The sequence below is a fragment of the Cynocephalus volans genome, unplaced genomic scaffold, assembly GCF_027409185.1.
Source record: "Cynocephalus volans isolate mCynVol1 unplaced genomic scaffold, mCynVol1.pri scaffold_35, whole genome shotgun sequence".
NCBI lineage: Eukaryota > Metazoa > Chordata > Mammalia > Dermoptera > Cynocephalidae > Cynocephalus > Cynocephalus volans.
In genome coordinates this window covers 6,288,368-6,301,373 of record NW_026902463.1, presented here as the reverse complement: position 1 = coordinate 6,301,373, position 13,006 = coordinate 6,288,368, and the positions used below count along the sequence as shown (strand labels likewise).

The 13,006-nt window shown below is 43.8% G+C and overlaps 1 protein-coding gene across 1 annotated transcript; it reads right to left on the bottom strand.

Annotated features, from left to right (window-relative positions):
* Positions 1-5,463: 5,463 nt before the first annotated feature.
* On the bottom strand, positions 5,464-9,704 carry LOC134369053 (testis-specific Y-encoded protein 3-like; the record flags this gene model as incomplete). The annotated part of the gene is made up of 8 exons (XM_063085253.1): positions 9,638-9,704; positions 9,095-9,097; positions 7,612-7,751; positions 6,952-7,107; positions 6,130-6,207; positions 5,889-6,000; positions 5,649-5,794; positions 5,464-5,544 (listed from the first exon to the last, which is right to left on the bottom strand). Coding segments are annotated over exons 1-8 (783 nt in total), but the record flags the coding sequence as incomplete, so codon positions are not given.
* Between the last annotated feature and the right edge of the window lie 3,302 nt (positions 9,705-13,006).

Genomic DNA, 13,006 nt, shown 5'->3' with positions numbered 1-13,006 from the left:
CCTGACTGGCGCCCGCTGGGATCCTCTCTGGTTGAAACGGCCACGCAGCCACCGGTACCACCAAACCACCTATCAGAGTTGTGACCCAAACGCTCCCGCCAATGAGCGATCAGAAGGACATAAATGGGCGGAGAGTAGGGAGGAGCCAAGCCTGTCAGTCACAGGCTCCCCTCAGTCCTAGGCTCGGGTGGTAAGGCGGGACCTGGTCTTTCCCGCCTTGTGGACAATCCGCCCCAAACCTAAGGGACTGGCTGCTCTGGGTGGATCCCTGAAGGGGTGATTGGATTATAGCACCATGCAGTAGTGAATGGTTTAAAAATGGTGGTGAGTGACGTTGTTCTGAGGACTTTAAAAGAAGAGGAGAGTCTGTCTCTCTGTTCTCTCTCTCTCTCAGCTTTCACCATCTTGCAGCGTGAGACCCCTGGGTCACTGTTGCCACCACCAGATGGACTTTGGACTTCCCAGCCTCAGAAACTTTCGCAATAAATTTCATTTTCTTTATAAATCACCCAGTTCAGGTATTTTTTTATAAGCAACAAAAACAGACTAATACAGCAAGCTTTTCTCTCAGGCTCATCTTTAGGCTTCAGGTAATCCACAAGAGAAGACTTGAGCAGATGTAAACTGCTCGTATAGTTTTGACGGTGTACCAAAATTCTGAGCCAATCTGAAAAGAACAAGACAGCATTTTTTTATTTGTCCTGTCTTACATTTTGTTCTGGGCACATAAAGATATGTCTCCCAAATTACTGCTTAATGGAACAGAGACATCAGTGATTGCACACGACAAGTATGGTCTACTCAAAACAGTTTTGAAAAGTAAGTTTACAAAATCGACTATAATGATCAGAAATAAACCATGGTGAGGGAGAATAACGTGTTCTCCAAAATTACTACATTGCAATAATCATAAATTCCAGGTTTCAAAAACAAAACAAAACAAAAACCTAACAAACGGGAAAACTTTTCAAAGCATGCAAAGAAACATGAAAGCACTTCCCATTCACGGGAAAATAGTGATGATGATGATGATGATGATGATGATGATGATGATGATGATGATGATGATGATAATTTTAAAAATGGTGGGTGGGGACTCCCAGCCAATGAACTTATTAGACAGACTTTAAATCACCCAAAACAACTGTCATACATATGTCCAAGAGGTAAAGGGAATGATGCACAAAGAAATAAAAGAAACCAAGGGAACAATGTCTAACCAAATAGAGATTCTCAATAAGGAGATAGAAATCAACAGCTCGAAAACCATAACATGTGAATTGATACCTTCACTAGAGGTTTCAAATGAAGGTTTGAGCATGCAGAAGAAAAAATCAGAAAACTTAGTTAGGTCACTTGAAATGATCCTGTATGACGAGCAGAAAGAGAGAAGAAAGAAAAAATTAAACACAGCCTAGGAGACTGTGTGATCCCCATAAAGCAAGCCAATTGTATTAATCCACTTCTGTTGCCGATAACAGAAAACCTGAAACTGAGTGATTTATAAAGAAACAAAACATGTTTCTTACAGTTCTGGAGGCTGGGAAGTCCAAGGTCCAGGAAACATATCCGGTGAAGGCCTTCTTCTTGGTGGTGACTCCACAGCAATGCAGGCTGTCACAGGGAGAGAATGGGTGAGCAAGAGAGCTAACCTGCTCACTTGCTTTCCTTCTAAAGTTGTCAGAACCACACCCATGATAACTCATTACTTCACGGACAAGGGCATAGTACTCACAATCCAATACCTCCTCAAAGACCCTATCTTTCAAATATTATAATAGTACTTCCCACTCTCTTAGCACTGTTACAATGGAGGTCAAGCCCCAGTGAGTTTTGAGGAACAGTCGAAGCCCAGAATGACAGTCCCAGAAGAGAGGCTAAAGAGAAAAGGGCAGGAAAACAAACAAACAAACAAAAACAACAACAAAAAAAACCCACATTTCGAAGAATAATTGCCCGAACTCCCAAAATTCTTGAGAAGACATGAAAGTTCAGATAGAATGTTCTTTGGCTTAGAAGCCTTTAGACCAAATTATCTCTTCCTGAAGCCCTCACATTTCTTCAACACCCAGACCCTGTAGGCAGAATAGGCTCACACTGTTACCTGCCCTTTCTGAATGCCCTGTTTAGTTTATGTCCCTCTCTCACTTCTCTGCAGGAGGTCAACGAGAATAGAGATTTTTTGACACCTTCTCATGCAATGACAAACCCATACATAAATAGCTTAGAACAAACAAATCATGAAGAAATTGTGCATAGAGTAAGTTTATTAAAGGAATAATCCAGTTAAAAACTGGAGGGGCTGTGACCATCAACTCCATTCACCACTGCACTGTGTTTACAGAACACTTACAAGTAAACCTGACAAGTAAACCCAAGATTCCCCCCCGCCCTTGAAAACGACCTGACACATTCCCTTCAAAGCGTTCATTCTCTTTTGGGGGCTAGCGGTAAAGAGGGCACAACTAGGAGGCGTAGTTGTTACTGACTTTTCCGAAAGCCTCTCTTATGTGATCCAAGTGGGATTTATGCTCCTCGTTAAATTCAGTGAGTGCACAAGCTATCCCTGTTTCTAAATATGTAACAAGGTTAGTTATGCCTATAAGTAAAGCATTTCCGTGACTCCAAAAAATAACTCACAGATAATATCAGTTAAAGGAGATAGACGGATTTGATGCAGAAATGGAGAAAACAGCCAAATTCACTTGGAGACAGACTCAGACACAAACTATATATGAATGAATGAACAAACGGTAACAGTGGCAGATAGCAAAGCAAAGAGATGAAAATATTGAAACCACTGTAGAGATGTGAGTGTTCAGTTTACATCAGCAAGGATAAATGATATCAGATGATAAAAGTATAGGCAGAGTCAGAGGAAGAGACACACACTCACACACAGAATGAGAAAGACACCTGGTGAAATGCAGACACTCAATTTGAATTTTAAACAGAGAATACCAAGACACTGACATCAGGAAAAACAAATGTGGTTCAGAGATATCAAGTCAGAATGCTCACAAATTAATCATGTGATTATGAGGCCCACATGCACTGATACTCCATGGAAGGAAACATTAGGGAAAATGTGCAATTTCACACTTCTTTTGGTAACCCCAAAACAGCGGGACCATGTGAAAGCAGTAATATGACTGAATTACACCTATGAGTCAAGGACGAAACTCAGGAAGCTGCATTCTCTTGGGTGGACATGACCAAGCCACTAGGCAATCGCAGTTTAGTCAACAGTAGACAGCTACGGTTTTGCTAGACCCTCCATGGAAGTTCTCCTCACATTTCACTCCAAGAGCAGCTACAGTTAAAACTGGCAACCAAGGGCTAGCGGGAGATAAGTATTTGGAGAACCCTTTCCTAACCTTTTCTCCATTCATTAAACGCTAAGTAAGACCCCTAAACTTGCAGCTAAATACTCAGGAAAGGGCACACAGAAATCTGCTGACCTGCTCTCATGCAGGGCTTCTGGAACTGCTGTCTTTTACAAGCACAATGGAAGATAGGTAGCAGTACATGGCACCGGAAAAGGTTCCTGCTGTTTGGATCAAGATGGACCAAGTTGCTTAGAAAGCCTGTCCCGTTCTTTCCTTTTATGTTAACCTTATGCACAACATGCTGAAAACACCACAGAAAATGAAAGGTTTCTGGGTTCCTAATACGGTGTGGGGTATCATTTACTAAGACAACATTCTCACTGGAGTATACCAAGAAAGGAATGTACTCATAATGGCTTTACCTATTTACATTTTGGGATCTTCACCTAATACACAGGGTCTTGGGTAAAAGCTTAGACCATCTGAAAATAGGAATATTAAGAATAATGTCTACATCTAGGATCATCTAGGGACAGACAGCACATGGGTGAAAGTCTAGCAGTTGTATATTTAACCACTCCACCTCCCTGCTCTGTTTATATTTTTTGCCCAAACTCAGTCACCTGGAAAAACAACGGGACTCACATACAACTACAAGGAGACCCGCTTTTTCCCAAAAGTTTATCTTTTCACTTAGTCACCTTTGCCAGAAACAAAGCCACACCTTCAGTGCCTTCCCTCATCCCTTTGTGTCCTTTCCCACAGTCCCTTCATATACCATATATTCCCATTTCTTAAAATGTTGCTGGGAAGCCTGGCCCTGACAGGTTGATTGTCCCAGCAAAGCACTGTGCATTCATCTACCTAAGGATGACATTTGGTTCAGAAGAGAAACGAACTTTAATATTTCCACCTTGAATTCTCTTAACGCACAAGAGAGGATATTTGGAGGAGCCCTGTGCAAGAAAATTTCACCCTGATTATCTTACTTCTGTAATCACTAGGTCCTTTCCTTGAACAACCCTCACATTCCTGGGAAAAACAAGAAGTGTCAAACTAAACTGTTTCTCTTTCCTTTCTTCTTTCTCCACAACCCCCTGCTCTGTGGGGAAGGAATAAAAAAAGTCCTCAGACGGAATCCCAAACCTTGTGTATCTGCTCTCTACAACTTTATAAGCCCAGATCCGCCACAGACTGACAGTTCCTGGACAAAGAATTAAAAATCCCACATGGATTTGACCTATGTAGAATCTCACCCCAATCCGGTACACAAGCACACACACAGAGACACATATGTTTGATGGTGTTTATTTCTCCTTCACACCAATCCGATTTTATCCAAGTGTCTTGCTGTCTGCATTTTTCATCACCTGACCGGCTTTTCTTTCAATCCTGAGCATGAGAACACTGTATCTGAAGTCACTTTTTAGAAGTTCTGCTTTTTTAGGTAAAGTCTGATGCTCCGAGATATTCAACTCAAAAACTTGGAATACTCTAAAACACACAAACACACATAAAAACTCATTTTCTCTGAAAAATGTTAAAAATTGCTTTAATTATGCAAGGTCCTGCCCAGGAAAAACTAGCCCTTCCCCGTTTGTGACCTCTTCAATTTCCCCTTACCATGTGTTAGAAATTGCTCTCCGTAACATCTGCCCCACTGCCAGTGTTCTCTGTATGAGTAGAATAAGCTAAGGAGATAAACAAGAAAATTAAAAGACACTGATTACCAAAATGGAAAATTGATGAGAGAAAGGAATGAGAGACTGTACAAATATTCATAGCCTTTTGTGGAAAGGGTGAAAGGAGGAACATTTGATGAGCCAAAATTTAAGGGGGTGGAGAAATGACTGAGGGTGGGGTTGGCTGTCATGGAATTAAGTTCAGAGAAGTAAAGGATTGAGCTTTGCTTCTGTCCAAACGACTCCGGACACTGACTATAGTGCAGTGGGCTTAAGCTTCCCCAGCTATAACTTGTTTTGCAGTGCAGTTTCTCCAACGTTCCTGTTTCATCTTGATGCCCTGGGTGACCTGGTTTGTGTCATTCCCTGTCTTTCAATTTCTACACTTGTGAAATGAGTGTCCAGGTACCTAAAAACATGCATTTCAGCCCCTACTTCCTGAGCTGCTCACCTGCCCTCTCGGTTCCCTGTCCAGGCACCTGCATCCTCATGTGGTACCGCAGGGGATTGAGCCATAGGTCTTTACAGATGATCTGTTAGGGGAACCAGGACAGGACCGCTCAGGGTTCAGACACCATTCCCAAGAAGGCTGGGAACCCTCCCTGGTCATTTCTGAATTTTCGCAGTGAGGCCCTACCTCAGCGATCCTGTTAGATCCTGCAAAGTTGTGGTCAGAAAACCAGTTGAAGAAGTTAACACTGCTGTTGTGGTGCCTGCGGCTATAAGCCTCATGTTCATAATCCTGATACCACTGAACTGGAGTGGAATGAGATGCCCTGTATCCTGCAGGGAAGAAAAGTATACAGGAAGGGGTTGGAGCATGCTGACGATGATAAACCCAACACCTTCACTACCCATCCTGGGATCCACCTCCTACCGGTGACATTAATGAGATATTCCTTAATAATCACTTTATTCCGGAAGTACGGGTTGTTCCGAAAGAACAACATGATCTTGCAGCAGTGAATGGGATGCCTGATTTCCTCCACCTGTCATGACAAAGTGGAGAAGGTTAAAATTTCTCTTCAGGTCACCTACCCTTTTCTGTTTGCCTGAAAGTATTGCTTCTCTTATCCTTCCCCGCTCAACCTTCCAGCCTCAGTCTCACTAGTTCTGACCTCCAAGTCGATCATGTAGCTAAGCAAGTCTTCATCTTCATCGCTGATCATGGCCAACATCTCGGGGTGGTTCACAATCTGCCTCAGGTCAAGGAGCCTTTCCATGCTACGGAAGTAGGCGCTAGAAGCAACTGAGCATGTATAACCAGCTAGGAGAGTGTGTTGCGCAGGGGTCTCCCACACCTCACACATTGTGTCTCCCACACCTTATGCACCGTGCCCTCCCTGCCTTTCATGAGACACACTCAAGGCAATGGGTGCCTTGCATGGCCTTAAATGGGAGACTGTCCACGTTGACACAGGGAGGGGCTCCTTTCTGAGGGATGCTGAGCTCTATGTGTCCCTGATGTACTAGGGGCAAAAGTGAATCTGCTTGTATCTAAGTATGCACTTTATCAGCTCTTACTGACTAGGGTGGGAATTCATACACTTTCCTACAGCATTATTGTCAGCAAAGCCTGTCCTTCAAACACCTTTTCTACATGAGAACTCCTTTGTGCTATTCACGACACTGATCCAGAATGACTTCTAATTCTCCGCCCCAGTTAGTGTCTCTGTGCCATAAGTATTTGTATTTGCACGAGTGTGGCTGCAGCTCCGTCTTCCCTCAGTCTGTACCTTCCCCCACAACCCCCAAGTAGATGTTTTCCAGTACAGGAATGGAACACTGGTCCTTGGTGCTATCAGTTCCATTCTCTAAACAACTGAGCAACCGGCCAGAAAAGCCTGTATATTCTCATGTTGAGCTGTCCCGTGGATCGATTGCTATTACCCTTGCCCATGCTCCTACTGGTCAGTACAAAGCGAGATTCAAAAGGATACGGCTTTGGCCCAGAAGCCAGGGATGCCCTGGATGATGGCCCTTCGGTGACCGAGATGAGTCCTGCGTCTCTGCACCAGGTTCTGCCTCAAACGAGCAAAGGCCCTCCTGGCTTGGTTGTTCACGGGCTCCAACTCTAACTGAAGGGCCTCCAGTGACTACAGAGGGGATAAGGACAACATGGGGCTCCACAGAGTCTGTGTCGGGGTCTTCTATTCAAGCTTCTCCTCAGGCTCTACAAGTTGCATCAGAGTTTCCTCCCCCAGGTCTTCTTCCTGAACTTATTCCTCAAATTCCTCCTCCTCCTCTTCCCTGTCAGGCTCCTACACCACCCTCTCACCGTCCATCACGTGCTGCGCCCACTCCCCCTTCCACTGCTCCTGCTCCTCCTTCTCCTCGTCCTGCTCAACTCCCTCCACCTCCTGAATAACATCCACCAACACAAGCACCACATCCTCCTGCTCCTCGACTTCTCTCTCCCCTTGTCCCTCTTCGGATTTCCCCTTCTCTTCCTGCTCCTCCTGCCACTCAACGACCTCCGCCACCGCCATTACATCCACAAGCACAGCACCACGTCTTCCTGCTCTTTATCCTCCTGGTCGTCGACTTTTCCTTCCTCACAAGCCTCTTCCGGTTTCTCCTCTTTCCTCCTCCACAGCGACCTCCACCACCTCCACTGCCTCAAACAAAACTGGCGCCACCTCCTGCCCGGTCGCCGCCGCCTCCCTCTCTGCCAAGGCCTCGCTTTCCTGCACAGCTTCAACCCCGGTCCAGGAGGCCTCCTCGGGCGTCCCACCCAACTCTGCCAGGGTCGCACACCCCACGCCATTACTGGCCTCTGGCGGCTGCTCCCCAAGAGGCCTACCGGCCCCTCCCTCCCCAGGGCCCTTTCCCACACCTACCTTTATCCAGTGTTCGGCGGAAGACCCTTCCTCCCGGGAGCCCGCCTCACTCGCCATGCTGCCCTGGTCCTCAGCAGGCTCAGCTGCGCCGGGTAGGCAAGGTCGAAAGCCTTGAGCTGCACACCCCCAGCAGCAGCTAGAGAAGCCGAGCCACAGGCAGCTTCCGGCTCTGAGAACTTCCGGGAGCCTCGCGGTCGGTCACGGCATTCTGCGCATGCGCAGGACTTTGGCCCGCTCTGCCGGCTTCATGGCGCCAAGGCACCCAGCCACGCCCAGCCATCTACTGTTGGTCCACGGCCAATGGATGAAGAGGTAGTGGCTGTCACGCAGGATGGCCCCGCCTCCCGTACTCAGGCATCTGGGGCACAACTGCCCCGCCTGCGAACCCTGGCCGTTGTCTCTAGGAAGCCCTCCAAGCTTGCCCGGTGCAGTGCACACACACAGCCGGTTTGCACTTTGTAAAGTCCAATGAGTGTTCCACTCCAAAGTCCATGCCTGCGTCTTGTGTGGCACCGAACCCAGACAACATAAAGTACTTAAGGACACGAAGTGGGCGCATTGGACAGTACTGGGTATTTCAGTTCCAGCCCACAGACAGAATGAGGTTCTCTGAGGGTCGGGCCCATGTGTTGCTCTATATGATGCCGCGCTGGATTTCATCGGGTCTAGAGGCAGAGAGCAGTACTGCAAGCCCTCCCTCAGGATTAGGAAAATTAGGGGTCTCAGAAATAGTGCACGATTGTCTCTGCAAGTATCAGACCCACTCCTCCTCAGTGCCTGGCACAATGGAATTGATTCAGCAGAATGTCCGTCCGCCTGCATGCACACATTTATGCAGTGCCTTCCCAGAGACTGAGAGAGCAAGCCGTGGCCTCCTTTCTACCAATGGCAGATGGCCACCGGCCGTTTGTGCTTTGGAAGAAAGGAAGTCATGCGCAGGAATGTAGGTTCCTCTCTTCGGTATGTATAGTGGGTCGGTAGGTCAAGGGTGTCGTCCAGATCTCCTACACCCTTCTTCCTCGTGATCTTTCTCTTTACTCCCCTCCCTGTTGGGTAGAGGGTACCGATCGTGGTTCCCCATGGGCTGTGTTGAGTGACTGATGTCACTGTCTTGTTTTCTAGTGTCTCGATGGACTTGTACACAGGCACCCCCTTGCTTCACAACTGTGTTTTCTGCCCTTCCTTCTTTATTCTGGTAACCTGGTTTTGCACTTTCACTTGCACAAGTAGACTCCCGGGCTACCTCCTGCAAAAGAGGCAAGGTGAAAGGGACCAGGGCAAAGAGCACATGAAGTACACAGTAAAAACTGCCTGGGACCAAGTTATGTGAAGTCCTACCTGTCCTTCGACCCTTTTGATGATGACAGATTAGCACCAATTAGTACACCTGTACCACCACATCCTTCTTTCTCGATGCCGCCTGTCCCCAGGCACCATGCTTGAGCCTCAAGCACTCTCTGGTCAATCAGCCTCTGAGTCCAACTTTTTCTTCACGACGCTCACATGTTCCCATGGTTTTCCCTGAACTTCCCTGGGAGTGTCCTCACACCAGCTGCTGTGTGAGCCCATGTCTTCAGTGGCTTTTATTTTCTATAACAAACGTAGAGGAGGCCCCTGGGAGCCAACGAGCTCTGAGATGTTCTCCTTTGCTCCTGACATGCAGAAATGTAAACTGTCTAGGTAAATATCAGGAAGGGGATTTTGAGGGAAGTAGAGTCATGCAAGCTTGTCGAAGCATTAGGTCATCTGAAAGTGAGGAAAAGAGAAGGAATCCTCCCCTCCTGACCGATGGAGACTTTGCACTGCACACTCATGGACACCGCATGAGAGTGGCTGTCCCGGGAAGTGTCCATGCTCTTGGGATTGTCATTACTGGTCTCTTTTCCAGGAGCGAACATTTCTTAGTATGCCTCCTGGTCTGGGTCGAATGTGAACGCCCTCTTTGATTTCTTTGTAAGAGTCACTCCTTTTTTTTCCTAAAGTGTATGTCTTATCTGGACATTACACCACCAAAAGCAATCCGTGAAGCCTAAACACGTGAAATCAATCAACCACCTACTAGAAACATCTTGGTTCATTGAGGTATGAAAGAGTTTCCCTTTATCTCAGTGAAACAAGGTGAGATCTCTAAGTCACCCTCAGACGGGCTGCAGAATAATGGTGACCAAGATGAGAGAAAGAGCAGTAAGGGCATGTGACACAGAGTGCTATGGACATCTTGAACTGAAAATTTTGACAGGCAGGCATAGAAGACGCGAGACTCATCGAACAATACACCTAGGGAGATCAGGTGACACCGTTTCACTGACACAGACACTGAGAGAGAGAGAGAGAGAGAGAGAGAGAGAGAGAGAGAGAGAGAGAGAGAGAGAGAGAGAGAGAGAGAGAGAGAGAGAGAGAGAGAGAGAGAAGCAGAGACTGAGGATATGAATGGACGAGTACGGGGACATCCTCACGTGCACGGTGCACTGTAAAAGAGTAACAAGAAACACCTCATCGAAGAGGACATGAGGAAAGGAATTGTTACAGAGGGAGTGAGCCAGAAAACTCACAAATTGATCAGGTCATTACCCCTGGATTGTGACGGGCTAGGGCCCATTGGAACTGGCATTGAAGAGAGGACAGCACGGGCAAATCAAACCCATGGAACCTCACCTGGGATAACCCCCTATCTCTTTCTGTGCCTGACTCATTTCACTTAATATAATCCTCTCAAGGTCCATCCATGTTGTTGCAAATGGCACTATTTCATTCGTTTTTATAGCTGAGTAGTATTCCATTGTGTAGTTGTACCACATTTTCTGTATCCACTCATCCGATGATGGACATTTGGGCTGGTTCCAACTCTTGGCTATTGTAAAGAGTGCTGCGATGAACATTGGGGAACAGGTGTACCTTCGACTTGATGATTTCCATCCCTCTGGGTATATTCCCAGCAGTGGGATAGCTGGGCCACATGGCAGATCTATCTGCAATTGTTTGAGGAACCTCCATACCATTTTCCATAGAGGCTGCACCATTTTGCAGTCCCAGCACAATGTATCCCACCATTCTATATACTATTTTTATGAAGTGCAACTTCTTATTTAGATTCCATAGATGACTGAAATAGCGTGGCATTTGTATTTCTGTTTCTGAAATTTTACTCATAATTTCCTGCAATGTTATCCATGTTGTTGCATATGACAGGTTATTGTTTTTAATGGCTGAATAGTATTCCATTGTGAATATGTGCCATATTTTATTATTCATCTATCCATTCTTGAAAACTTACCTTGATTTAACGTCTTGGCTATCGTAAATGGTGATGCAACAAACATGAGATTGCAGATATCTTTTCAAAATACTAATTACATTTTCTTTAAATATATTCAAATTAGTCTGTTCCTTGACCATTTTGTTCTACTACTTTTAATAGTTCAAGTAAATTTCATACTATTTTATATAATAGTTGTACTTAAATTTTATTTCCACTGAAACTGTGTGTGAGCGTTTTCTTTTCTCCACATTCTCATCAACACTTATTGGCCATTTTGATAATAGTCACCCCAGCAGGAGCAAGATGATATATCATTTTGGGTTTGATGTGCATTTTCCTGATGAGTAGTGAAGCTCAACATTATTTTCATATACCTGTTTTTCTTTTGTATGTCTCCTTTTGAGAAATGTCCATTTAACTCTTATAACTATTTTTAATTCGGTGTTTGTTTTATTACTATTGAGTTGTTTAAAGGTTGTTATATACACATATTTTGGGTGTTAACCTTTATAAGATTTATAGTTTGAAATTTTATTTTTATATTCTGTAGATTGGCTCTTTACTCTTCTGATTTCCTTTGCTAGTTTAGTTTGATGTAATCCCAATTGTTTATTATAGTTTTGGTTGCCTCTGCTTTTAGACGCATCCCTGAAATCATTACTCAGCCTGATGTCATGAATTTTCTTCAAGACTTTATGGCACAGCCCTGCATTGTCTTGTAATATTTTTATAGTTTATAGTCTTACACTTAAGTTTTTATCTACTTTGAGTCAGTTTTAATAGAAGGTCACAAACAGGGGTCTAATTTTTTCTGCAGGTAGATATCCAACACATTTGACAGTACTTCTTTCTCATTGTGTGTCCTTGGCACGTTTGTCAAAAATCATATGGCTATGAATAAGTTTATTTTGAGTCTCTCCATACTGTCTCATGTTTTGTTTCCTTGTTTTGTTTTAATACTAGTCCATTTCTGTTTTGGTTACTATAGCTTTGTAGTATATTTTAAAGTAAGGTGAGGTAACCCCTCCACTTTGTTCTTTTTGTGAAAGATTGCTTTTCTTTTTCTGTTTTATTGGGGGGATTATACAAATTTTAGGACTTTTTTTTCTGTTTTTCTGAGAAATTTCTTTGATATTTTGATAGACATTGCATTTCTGTCTACATTGCTTTGGGTAGTGTGGATTTTTGAACAATATTTAGTTTTACAATCCACAGACACAAACTATCTTTTGATTTTTGAGTCTTTCTAAATTTTCTTCATGAATGTTTTATGTTTTTTATTGTATAGATCTATTAGCTCTTTGGTTATATTTTCCTAGCCTTTTTGTACCACTATAAATATAGTTGTGTTCTTGTCCTTGTTTTTCCAGATAGTTAACTAGAGTATAAAGATGTTACTATGTCGTGTATGTTAGTTTTGTGTGCTCCAATTTTACTAACTTTATTTATTATATCTCACAGTTCAGGGGTGCAGTATTTAAGATTTTTATATGTAAGACAGTATTATCTGGAATGAGAAAAAGTTTAACTTGTTTATTTTATTTATTTTTTTTTTAAGTTCGGATGCCTTTAATTTCTTCCTCTTTGCTAATTGTTCTGGCTATCCACGAAAATGTTGAATAGCATTTTTGTCTTGCTTTAAATCTAAGTAAAGTAACTGTAACTTTTCTTTAGTCAGAGTGATATTATTTGTGACTTTGTCATATATGGCTTTAATTATACGAAAGCACATTTCTCCTACATCTAATTTGTTTGTAGTTTTTAATCATAAAAATTGTTTAATTTTATCACAAGATTTTTTTGGCACCTATCAAAATAATTATAGTTTTGTGTTTTAATTCTGATAATGTGATGAATCATGTTTATTGATTTGCATGTGTTTAATCATCTTTGCAT